This window comes from Pempheris klunzingeri, chromosome 12 (assembly GCF_042242105.1).
Source record: "Pempheris klunzingeri isolate RE-2024b chromosome 12, fPemKlu1.hap1, whole genome shotgun sequence".
In the NCBI taxonomy this organism is placed as follows: domain Eukaryota; kingdom Metazoa; phylum Chordata; class Actinopteri; order Acropomatiformes; family Pempheridae; genus Pempheris; species Pempheris klunzingeri.
In genome coordinates, this window is record NC_092023.1 from 11,909,514 (window position 1) to 11,921,988 (window position 12,475).

At 39.0% G+C, this 12,475-nt stretch overlaps 1 protein-coding gene across 1 annotated transcript; it reads right to left on the reverse strand.

The window, feature by feature from the left end:
• Positions 1-1,133: 1,133 nt before the first annotated feature.
• ddx43 (DEAD (Asp-Glu-Ala-Asp) box polypeptide 43) lies at positions 1,134-10,978 on the reverse strand. The gene is made up of 17 exons (XM_070841433.1): positions 10,630-10,978; positions 10,317-10,372; positions 9,436-9,560; positions 8,397-8,584; positions 7,854-7,935; positions 6,986-7,142; positions 4,382-4,500; positions 4,078-4,188; positions 3,836-3,977; positions 3,442-3,542; positions 2,964-3,051; positions 2,594-2,721; positions 2,301-2,410; positions 1,990-2,128; positions 1,820-1,907; positions 1,367-1,549; positions 1,134-1,217 (listed from the first exon to the last, which is right to left on the reverse strand). The coding sequence occupies exons 1-16, from the start codon at positions 10,976-10,978 to the stop codon at positions 1,382-1,384; spliced, it is 2,151 nt and encodes a 716-aa protein (XP_070697534.1). The 3' UTR covers positions 1,134-1,217; positions 1,367-1,381.
• Between the last annotated feature and the right edge of the window lie 1,497 nt (positions 10,979-12,475).

Consider the following 12,475-nt stretch of genomic DNA (forward strand, 5'->3'; position numbering starts at 1 on the left):
CAGTCACCAGCGCGATCCATATTTACCCTTCATCTCCAACCAGAAAAAGTATGACATTTTCTTTACTTGGAAAACATCTGATATCCAACTAAAGGAATTCCACAACTGTATCAACACCAATCAGACACTCACAATTCAATGTGATGAGCACAAGAAGTTTTTACAGATAATCACTTTTTTTTGTACAGATTCAAAAAAACAAAAAAAAAAAAAACAAAACTGGCTCATCTTGGTAGGACATGTACCTTGAAATGGAATCCTACCGGAGGCTGAGGGAATGGCCACAGATGACGGTGAAGCAGACATCCAACCCAATCTGCAATTTAAAATACGAAAAGCAACATGAATGTCCAACTTCTTTGCAGATGAAAACTTGACACAAGGAAGAAATTTTGACTAAAATGTTTACATAAATCAACCTACATGACTTTTCAGGTAAATTTGATCTTTCATTTGGTTTATCATGCAACAGAGGTGTTAACAATTGGTTACAGATTTCATTCAAAGCAAGTCCCCAATATCTTTCAATAGTTTTACACTTCTGTTCTTCTGCAATCACTAAAGCCAAACATACACATGCAAACACCCTCACTAGTAAGGAAAAGAAAAGTAGCAAAAACAAAAATGTGAAATGTACAGTTTTAATGGAAATCAACAGCTGTGTTCCTGCTTTGAATTTTTTTTTACCCATCTTTTAATAAAGTTTAGTAACAAAAGGAATTACCTGTCCATGTACTGCAAACAAGCTGTTGAGTGGAAAAAATAATTTGGTTATTAAAGAACCAACTGCGTTTCGCTTTTCCAAGTTTTCATTATAATAAAGACATTCACCTTAAGCATCTTCCAGGCAAATGTTTCTTGGTTGTGGAAGTGTGGAAATGGTGCAAAACCTAATATTCAAAGTCAATAAAATTACACAATGTGTCCCATCACTTTAAAATGGAGAATTTATTTAATTATGTCAATTTCTTTCTGCCCAAATCAAGTAATGACAATGTATTCAGTGATGCTTAACACTACTGTTGTGATTTACAACACAAGAAAACTGTCATATTTTTGCCTTTCAAAACAGGAGAACAATGTAATGATATAACAGCCTCTGAATAATAATCCAACAAAAGCAAACCAAAGGAACGTTTCAATCAAGGAAAATAAATCAGATCAAATATGAAATATAAATTCAATTTACAACAGGTGGTTTCAGATCCTGCTCCACCCTGTTGACAAAGAAGCACAAGAGCATTAATATTAGTCCTTTATTATTATTCAATCAGAATTCCAGGTAATTGTCTTGTCTTATTGATTCTTTTCACTCTTTTGTCTCTGAAAGTCTGTGTAGGAAACTTTGTGGTATGTGTGGACTTACATGACCAATCGTGCATTAGAATCCACACTTTGGGCCTCGAGCACTGCCTCCTCTCCCTCCACCATCTCTCCTCCCCCATCCTCCTCCGCCTCCTCCTCCTCCTCTTCCTGAATTGTACATCTCCTTCTCACTCTTGTGCTTCTCATATCTCTCTGCCATAAGCACCAGCTCCTCAGGGACCTCCTGCAAGAGCATCCATCAAGATCACATCCTCATAACTATGGTTTGCTAAACCTTTTATTAAATTGGGTTTAAAATTTGATAAATTCAAATGAAAATACAACACATGCCTCCTAACTGAAGCAAACCCCTCAATAGTTTATTTGTTAACAATACATTCTTATTGGTTGGTCTGCTAGGATATACTAATAGAAGGTATACACCACTCTGCATGCCCCATATTCCTATTTATATCTTATATGAACTTCCTGTTCTGCTTTCTGTCCTGCTAACCTGTCCTGCTCGCTCCAGGATGGGAATCAGCTCAGAGGCCATCCTCCAGTTTTCTCTTGTTACCAGGGTAACGGCAGCACCAGTACGTCTGAAACATAAATGCATCAACATCACAAACTTACTAAAGAACAGCCAGACGGCGGCAATGCTTTTCAATCATGTGACCTTACCCGGCTCGTCCAGTGCGGCCCACGCGATGTACATACTCCTCTATGTTTCGTGGGAAGTCATAGTTAAAAACATGCGTTATGTCATGGACATCCAACCCTCGAGATGCCAAGTCTGTGGCTACTAGGATACGAACTCGACCTGGAAAAACATAAAACACTTTAATTCTCTGGTAAATTAGATTTTTCAGTCTTTCCTTGTGGTAGCTCACTCAATTCAAGTTATGAACACAAAACAAAACAACATTTCAGTTTTGTCAGAGGTAGGAAAAACCTCTTTTTTTAAAACCATATTTTCCTTTCCTGTTACATACTGTTTTTAAAGTCCTTGAGGGCTTCTTCACGGTCACACTGCTCACGGTCACCATGGAGACTTTGCACAGCCAGACCCTGCAGACACAGGTCACTGGACAGGTCATCAGCCCTGAAATTGCAAGCACATAGAGACACAAACACGCACACAAGAAATTGCTAATACAGTGGTAAGCATTGCCAATGTCAGTGTGTGGTTGACTCTGGTATTTGCCAGCAACTGTTTGTTGTAGATAAAAACCACAGTTTCCTCCCTTGTTACAAACCATGTGTTAGTGACCGATTTCCCACTCACACAAGCTTCTTGCCAACAAAGATGAGAACTTTATCCTGGGGCTGCATGTTTCTGATGAAGTCAAACACATAGGATTTTTTCTCCTCTTCATGGACAATCAGCACTGTTTGCTGCACTGTGTTAACAGCCTAAGATCCAGAAAAACACAGGAAGCGTGTGAACATATATTCTAGATGGGAGCGCACAGGATCAGAAATGTACTTTCTAAAGCCCTTAAATATCTGCCAAGAAGAAATACTTGAGAAAAAGTTACCCGCAGTTTGCATCACGTCTTTCGTATTCAACAAAGTGGGGCAGAGAGAAACAATTCATATGTAGGAACCGAGTCAACACACCTTATACCAGACTGACTGTAGCCATTTACACTTACTGCCAAGTCCAGGGTTCCCACGTAAACCATCATGGGATTCTTTAGGTACGATTTGGACAATCGCCTCACACCGGTGGGCCAAGTGGCGCTGAAATTGTGAAATGTTGTAGGTTGTATAGCATTAAAAATAACTTTTTTTTAAATTGTTAAGTAAATCTCCATAGCACTTCTGCAAGGGGCAGTGTAAATTAATGCAGGAGTTGAATCTTTTTAAAAAGTTCCATTATTTATTATATGATCATCGTTTCCTTTGTGAAAATGTGGATCAACTTTCCTGCATGATGAAAGATATTCCTTGACTTTACTATCTAAGCTCTCTCCAAACTGTGGAGAAACAAAGACCAATACTGGATGGTTTTCCTGCTCAAGACCTGCAATGCTTTCTCTCTGAGGTTGCATCTGTATTCGTGTCCCAATGTCCTGCTAACCATGTGATGATGAATGTTTGTTTAAAATGCTTCATGTGACTTGATTATACCTGGTCATGACGGTCTGTCGGTCTGGGCGAATGTCCAGGAGGATCTTCATTATCTGGGGTTCAAAGCCCATATCTAGCATACGGTCAGCCTCGTCCAGCACCTTTTCCCGATAATCAGAGCAGTTAATTAAAAATGCAAACTTATGCTACATTGGTTTGAGCAATAAGATTTTCTTAACACCTAAGATCTGCAGAATTTCACAAACTGAACAGTGAGACTGCTATTCTTAGGAGTGTCACCACTGGGGTGGAACAGGGTTAAAATCTAAAAATATTGTAAGGCACTTTCTAGAAATAAGTCTAGAAAACGGAAGTTATATCATCGACATTGGACCCATCCGAACTTTAACCCCATCTCACACACAAACAAACATGCATGACACAAACAGCTGACCAAGTAGGTGATGGAGCGAAGATTGATGAGCTCATTCATCTGTAGATCATTTAGTCGGCCTGGCGTAGCAATCACTATGTCCACACCGCCCTTCACCAGGTTGATCTGACCTCTCCTGTCCCCTCCGCCATAGATACAGATACTGAGAGAAAGTACAGAAGAAACAGTCATGGCCATGTCGCAATTAATTATTGTCTCTAAGTCAATCCATAACAATTTATGGTAGCATAACACTGCCTGACCTTTTGTAGCCCTTATAGCGGTACTTCTTGCACTCAGTTTCAATCTGCAGGGCCAGCTCTCTGGTGGGCGTAAGCACCAACATGCCTGGACCACCCCGCTCAGCTCTAGGTCTATCAAGGAAGGAGGGACAAAAAGCCAAATGATTTTGACAGATATACAGGTACAATTATCAGTGTTGCAACCCTTTAAAAGTAATGAAATGAAAAAGTGCTTTCAGTTTTAAAAATGACATCAAGGAACATTAGGCATCCCAATGCTTAAGAGGAAGCATACAAATTCACTGGAAACAGGTCCTGTACTCACACAGGCTGTCCATCCATGTGGATGAACCCTGGCAGTAGATAGGCCAGGGTTTTCCCGGTTCCTGTCTGAGCGATGGCTATCAGGTCCTCCCCACTCAGCATCACTGGCCATGCCTGAGACTGGTGAAGAAACGATTAAGAAAGATTAAAAAAGGTACAAACGCACACAAAACCACAACTGTTGTAAGACTGCGTACTCAAGCAACTACTTTGCAAATACACTTTATTAAATCTATTATGTGAAACAAAATCAAAGACATGCAACAAATAAACAAAAACAATCTACAAGACAACAACTAGCAAACAATCTATGAGAATGCAGATTGTTTGGTTTCTTTCCTTCTCTCCAAGAGTGAGGTTTAACCTATTTCAGTACAAGACATAACACAGGGGGAAACAGCTTGCCTGGCTCAACACAAAGAGAAAAATCTGAACTACCAACACCTCCAAAGTGTTATTTACATGAACAGAAAGGCCAATTAATAATTTTAGGAGAAATCTCATGCTGGAGCCATTTCCCCTAAGACTGTAAGGGCTGGCAAGAACATAAAGACAGTACCTACATAAAAGGAATGATCAATGAACTGGTTGACAGATACCAAATGAACATCACACAGCAGTTATCAACACGTGCAAGGTAGGGTGGAGCAGTACAGCAACTTAACATTATATACAGGATTACAGCACGTTTGCTGTAACCGTCATTGCATTACACAGAGCCTGCTCAGGCTGGTAATATTACGTTCCATCTGACCAAGCCTTTTTCTGTGAAATGAAAGTGAATCACAGAGGCAGATGATTTTCATTTTCATTTCCCCTGACAGTATACTTTCACTGGCACAGCTGGAGAGAGCAGAATTTCCACAGAAGGCCCTGGAAAACTAAGAAAACGCACCCAAAAACAAGCCTAAAATACTCTCATCACTGGAAATATGACATTGACACTTTAATCTGATTTCTTCTCTCATTTCAATATTATATACATGCACATCTAAATGCTTTAAACCTCTTGGGCTTCTGTAGCAAAGTGTCCGTATGTATGGGGGTGAAACAAACTGTAAACCTTAGAAATGGCATTCTGCGACCCTTAAGGATAAATGGTATAGACAATGGATAGTTGGATCTTGGTACATTTTGAATGCAGGACCTTTACTTGTAGTTGAGTATTTTCACAATGTGGTTTTGATACATCCTACTCCAATGATTGTTGACAGTGAATGTACTCTACACCACTGCCACGACTTGTTGATGTGATGTGAGCCCCATGATTCAGTCATCATAACCGCATGACTCATCTCCAGTCACTAGTGTGGCATGCCCTGTCTTCTGTGGCTTGCTCCCACTCTTCTGCCTCTGTTGTCATCTCAGCACCTTGTCTGTCTGCATTCCATCAGCTTTTTGATCCAGTAAAAGCCAGTATGTCAGATCTCATTCGATTTTTATGGTACAGATTGGATTCAATCCGAATTAAAAAAATATGATTTGCTAGCCATGTACTTTTACAACAGACTATGAGCATATAAGAACACACTGAGCGGCGCATGTCCTGTTGAGTCGCTGAGAATTCCCACTGTGGGCAACTGTATTCAGTGCAAACATTTTACAGGCGTGACTAATGATGGCTGTATAGTTACATTACAAAAGGGAGGAAAGAGAGGTGGTAAAGAAAGAAAACTAAAGCTTAACAATTGGAAAATATAAACATTTTTCTAGATTGAAGGCTCACTCCCTTCAACTCAAGACAAAATCCCTTTTGTTTCCATTTATCACTTGCTAAATAAAGATATGCACTCACCTACAACTCTGTTGCAGAGTTGAGGGATTAAGGTAGATTAAAAAAAGATACCATAAAAAGATGTCTTTTTTAATTTGGATTTAAAGAGTGAAAAAGAATCTGTACTAAACTAGTTAGAACATGCCATGCTTAAACAGCAACATCAGCAAGTAACAAACCACTTTCATTGTGCAACACTCTACAGTTTAAATCTCTATCATTTGATTGTGCTATAGCTTCCCATTACACTAATTTTAGTGGAAACACTGTACCTCATAACATATGATCTGAATTAGTTTTTTTCCTGTTCTCAACATGTGTCATCTAAGACAGGGTTAGAATAGGGTTGCCTAAAAATATGACAGGTCTCCTTTAATTTCAGCTTTTTTTCAATCCACTGATTGATTTTAAATAAAATAAAATAAAATAAAAATTCCCATAAAGGCAGCTGTTATTGCAGGTACTTTTTTTAACCAATCATGGATCTCTGTAAATTATGGGGCTTACCCATGACAACAGATGACGAAAAGGTGGATCTGTAAACATCAAACTGCACACAGTACACACACATGGAAATGTTTGTTCTAAAATAAGGTGCCAAGTCTTTTGAAAGTGATTAAAACAACTCACTTACTGGATAGGTTGGTTAAGTAAATACTTTTACAACAAAAACATCAACTACACCTGTGCACATTTCTACTGGAGAATGATAGTTCGTTTGATTCCAGTATATTCAACAGTAATACAAAGTATGAGAAGTTTCACAAATTTCCCCTTGGGGGAATGAATAAAGAATCTAATTATTTATCCGTCCATCTGCCAGGTTCATACCTGGATGGGAGTTGGTTTGACAAAGCCCACTTGCTCAATATTTTCCATGATCTCTGCGTAAGGCTCAAATGCCTCCATAAAGGTGCGACAGGGATTTGGAATGTGCCGTTTCTCCCCCTCCTTCAGGTCGTCCACAAAGATATTGTTATTCTCCTTCCTATAGAAAAATATAACACGCACAAAAACATTGTAGAAATGGTTAAAAAGGTAGAGTGGTGGACTACAAACCACACTCCTTACTGGACAAACATCAATATGCAATGTGTCTAGCTGTAGTTGACGGTTAAGAGACAGCATCTGGTCTAAACATCACTTGAAAATCAACTGTAAAATGAGTTTTTTACTCTTTGAAACAAACAATTTTCACTGTAAAATCAATTGAATAAACAGAAATTTGTAAAAAGATGGTAATAACTCGATCAGAGACAGCTAACTAGCCTTTTTGTCTTGCTCAACCAGCACAATCTGGTTGAGCAAGACAAAAAGGCAAGACCACTTTCAACTACCTTTCCTGTATTTCCTTGCAACATTGAATCTCTAAGCCTTAATGTGAAAGATGACTGTGAACCACTGACAAGTTCCAAGACAAGCAGCCCTGTGGGAGTCTGCACGGCATGAAGAGGTGAATAAATGGTGCCACCTTTTTGTCTGAGGCTGTAATGAAAAACAACAATGGCAGCAACAAAAAGTGTTGGCTTAGGCTTAGAGTCATGGCATTTGACTCTGCCTCTGCCTCACCATAGCTTTTGAGATAATACTGGTGTCCACATAAACAGACACAATGCTAGTGTCTATTTATGTGGATGCATTGCCCACCCAGTGTTAGGGGAAAAGATGATGTTACAATAAGGGTAACGGTCAGATATACCTCCATTCACTGACTTCCTCTGCTGTGAGCATGGATACACTCTCTGCCTCAGTGTAAAATTTCTTCTTCATTGGTGGAAGGTCTGAAGCAAATATTACAGAAATGGTTTAAAGCCATGGATGAGGGCCATTCGTGTTTGCAAATGAAATTATAGTGTCATATCACAAGCATAAAGCACAACACAAGTGTCTGTAGTAACAACAAACGAGCAAAAAATGAAAATTAAAAAGTAGTGATTATAATACAACAGCTTGGTTTGGGCTTTGTATTCTAGCACATGGCATTAAAAATAAAACAATAATCATGAAATGAAAGTGATGAATACCTGCTTTAACTGAAGGTATTTGCATGTAATTGACCTCCATATTGTTTAACAAATAGTAAACATCCCCAAAACATAAAAAGTAAAAGGCCATCACTTCTTTAACTCGGTCATTGCTTGATTTCAAATCTATTATGCTGCAGTAAGGCTAAATCAGTGAAAACCACATTACTTTACAAATACTTATGTGTTGCAGTGTATGTACATTATGAAGCCTTCACCTTTCCACTTGAGCTCCTCATACTTGTCCTTGTTCTCCCGGATGGTGTTCCAGTCTATGGATATACGGGCAGGGACGGCATTCCCTGCCTGTAATTCTGCAGCACCCCAGACAGAGTCACTCCTTACTCCTACATCACCTCCATTTCTGTAGCCTCCTCCAACACCTCCTCCTCCATGCTGTCCCCCCCTACCAAGACCTGAAAAACAGATCAGTAGCCTGGAGGAGATACATTTCGATTTACAGATTGCAGTACAGTAGTATAACTAAGTATCAGCAAGTGAAGCTAATTTTAGTATTTTTGAGACAAAGGGTCAGTATAGAAATTATCAGGCCATGAGCATCACAGAAGCAAATTTTTGCTGCTCGATCAGTCCCTCAAATTAGACAGCTGGAGTGTTTGGCTTTTTGCAGCATGTCAACACGGATTGCACAAAGTACTGGCTGTGCAGCCATTAGCTGTAAGCTAACTAGCAAAGTGGGAGTGTGCCTTTGTGTGGCATGTCAGCCTCCAGTTTCTGTAGTTTTGCATTTTCAACTTGTGCAGAGGCATTTTCACATCTGACCACTTTGACAGAATTAGGGCTGTAGTCAACCAAAGAAAATCTAGGTCACTTGAAATTCTAACTACTCTTCATCAATTGGGGGGTTGGAGAGGACAATTACTACACTACGCTATCAACACACTAATTTTCTTCTCATGCTCCAGGTTCTTCTTCTTGCACTCTCCCATATCAATCAATCCCTTTAATCTAGCACCAGTCGTGAACTAGTACGGTGAATTACAGTATTGCAGCATATTAAATACACCAAATAATTATTCTGATTAAGAAGGCTTTTCTATATAAAAGTAACACTAGTGACCAGTGTCTGTCCAATGAGAATTTGGTTGGACAAGAGCTTATCGCCCAACCAACCAGAAGATGTCAGGCCTCGATTGTGTTCAGGTCTGATACATCTGATCATAAAATTGAGAAATTTGCCTTAAACCACACAACTGCCAATAATGTAACTGCCAGATCAATTTTTAAAGAAATGACTTCATACCATTGCGAAATCGATAGCTGCCATCTGCCACCAGGTCTTCAATCATCTCCTTTGCCTTCTGCTGGGCAGCAGAGGATCCAAAGATGACCACCTCACCTTCATAGTCCCCCTTGTTTATCTAAAAAAACAACAACATTCACTGTGTTTGGGGACAAAAACAGGGCTGTAGTTTTCTGTGCAAGTCTTGCCGTTAGGTCCAATCCCCAAAATCTTGCACATAACTAATCTAGATGTTGAATTGTTCAGGTCTTTTCAAATATAATAATAACATTAATTTTACTCATTTATTTTAATCACAATACATACTGATAGTGGCTAGTTAAATTCTCAAGGTGATTTACAGCTATTCACAGCCTCCCCTGTATGTCTTCAGGGGCTTCAAAAGCTTTAAATCTAAACAGTCCTGACCCCCTCTGGACTTAAACAGTTCTGGTTTTAAATTAACTGGCTTGGCTCTGGTCTTTGAATTGATGTCTCCAAACATGGAGGATGTTTGAACAGTACTGATGAGTGATCAAATATGCCCTTTCGAAAATTGCAGCTAAATCAGTAATTCTCAAATATTTATTGGTCATTTTGAAGGTTTCTCACGTTCTTGAACAGCTCTATAGGGTTATACTACAACTGATCATCTGACTTTTCTTTACAACTGTAGCCAACTTTTGACATTAGTTAACTTTGACAAGGAGAAATGCCCTCAGTCTGCTTCCTTTCCTTCCTCTGACATTGAAGCATCTGTAGTCATGTCCATGTAACATAAAAGATACAGAAGAACTGGAAACATTTTAGTGTACACTAGTGTTACCAAGCTAGCACTAACAATTTATTCATGGATGCGCTTTTTTACTTTGGCGCTAACATTTTGTCAACTTGCCTTGATTCTTGCACCTGTGCTCTCTTCAAGTTCACGGATTTTGGCTCCTCCGCGACCTTAAACAAGATTGAAATGCACTTGAAGTCTGACTGTCCACATCGCTGGTTACACAGTGGGAACTAAGCAGCACATGGTACACCTACAGACACAGGCCAAACAGCTTGTAAAGCAGACTGAGGATTAGCTAACGCTGCATGTAAAGTCAAATCGTTGACCTCTTTAGCTAGCTAGCTAACTGACGCTACTAACTTAGCATAGCTAGCTAGCTACCGGCGAAGCCATTAAAACTACAATTATTTCATTTGAATCCCACCTATTATCCTCCCGACTGAAGCATTTTCCACAGTGATAGTCACAGGCGGAGAACAGTCCGACTTTTCATCGCCATAAGTTCGTCGTCCCGCGTCTCCACGGTCCGTTCCCCAGGGACACGGACGGCCTTCTCCGCCGCCTCTCCGGCTCCTGTACTCGGATCCCCCAGCGCTGCGATCCGCCCTCCACTCCCGAGGGGCTCCAAACCTGTTTTCATTTCTCACACCGAAACATACATTTCCCCTTCGACGGTCGTCGTGAGGCAATTTCCATTCAGTCGGAGCTGATTTTTTAGCAGGCTTTTGGATATCGACGCTGTCCTCGTTGTACTCTTCTTCCCAGTCAGACATTTTAAATTTGGACTATCACCTGCCACCTGGATACATTAAGGGTCAAGCTGCCAATCAAGATATGGCGCCTTCATGTCCTCTCTGAAATCCGACTTTCAACAGATTTTCTTTATACTATACTATACTATACTATACTATACTATACTATACTATACTATACTATACTATACTATAATATAATATAATATAATATAATTCATCAAAATATCTAAATCTATTTATAGCATTAAAAAGCCAAGAAAATAAATCGATAATTATTAGATACATCCATTAGCTGCCACTCTGAATCTATAAAATTCTCATTCCCAAAGAGGCAACATGACCTTGTGTGACCTTGCCATGAAATCCTGATGATTAAAACAAGACACAAAAACCAAAACAGTTTAGTTAATTTGTACTTTATTAATGAATAATAAAATTATTTTTGCAATTCTCATCCAGAGAACATAATGTGCACTTTAATAAATTAATTTCAAAGAAATAATAATGTTAACATTATCAAGCTTTAAGGCCCGTTGTGTAATAAATTACTGTTCAAGCGGTAGGTTCAAGCTGTAGAGAAATGGTATTTTAAGCCATCAAAGCCATATAAAATCTGTGGCTAAAGCTACATGACTTACGCAAACTGGATGCCCAACCCAAAATGAGCAGTTTGACTTCAGCTATACAGTAAGCTATAGGCTGTATGCCAACAAGACCATTATAGCCCTGTGAAGAAAAAAGTGAAGAATTTTCTTATGCAAGAAAGGCACCCTGAAGCAATTTACAGACTGCAAAAATTAACATGTTTTATGACAGCAATAATCCATCTAACATCCCAACTGGCTGAGTCCTAGTTAATCAGCTTGTGTTCAAAGTAACGGACAGTTTTGGTTGGCCTCTTTTCATATGTAACAAAACTCAATCAATAACTACAACAAATCTATTCCGATATTAAGCATTAAACTACCATGTCACATTTTCAGGCTCCTCAAACTCACCAAAAACAACTGTGCTTTCATGTTGATAATATATTTCATCATACCACAACAACTCCTGCATGGACTGTAGAATATTTCAAAATCAATCTACAAGTGTTTACAATTGTCATTTGTTAGAAGATAATACTTGTTATATTCTACTACAGGATGTTGATTTGCTAAGCAATGTACCATTCAAAACAAAAGGGACTATAACCGGAAAACAATGATGAATAAAGGTTGTCAGTAACACATTAAAATAGATTTTTAAGACTGCTGTGACTGTGTACTCCTTAAGAGGAAAACATGCAAAAACAAATCAAAATAGCAAACGAAGATTGACTCACATAGTTTTGTGCATATTTCTTATTTAAGGGCAGTCAACCCATCTACAAGCAGGATGGTTATAAAAACAATGCTATCAAGTACAGGACAGTGTCATTTAACACGCTTGCAAGCCTGCCAACAAAAACATAGAACTTCTCAATCTGAATACGGACTAAACGCACCAAAATAAAAATGTGTCCATTTAAGTCAT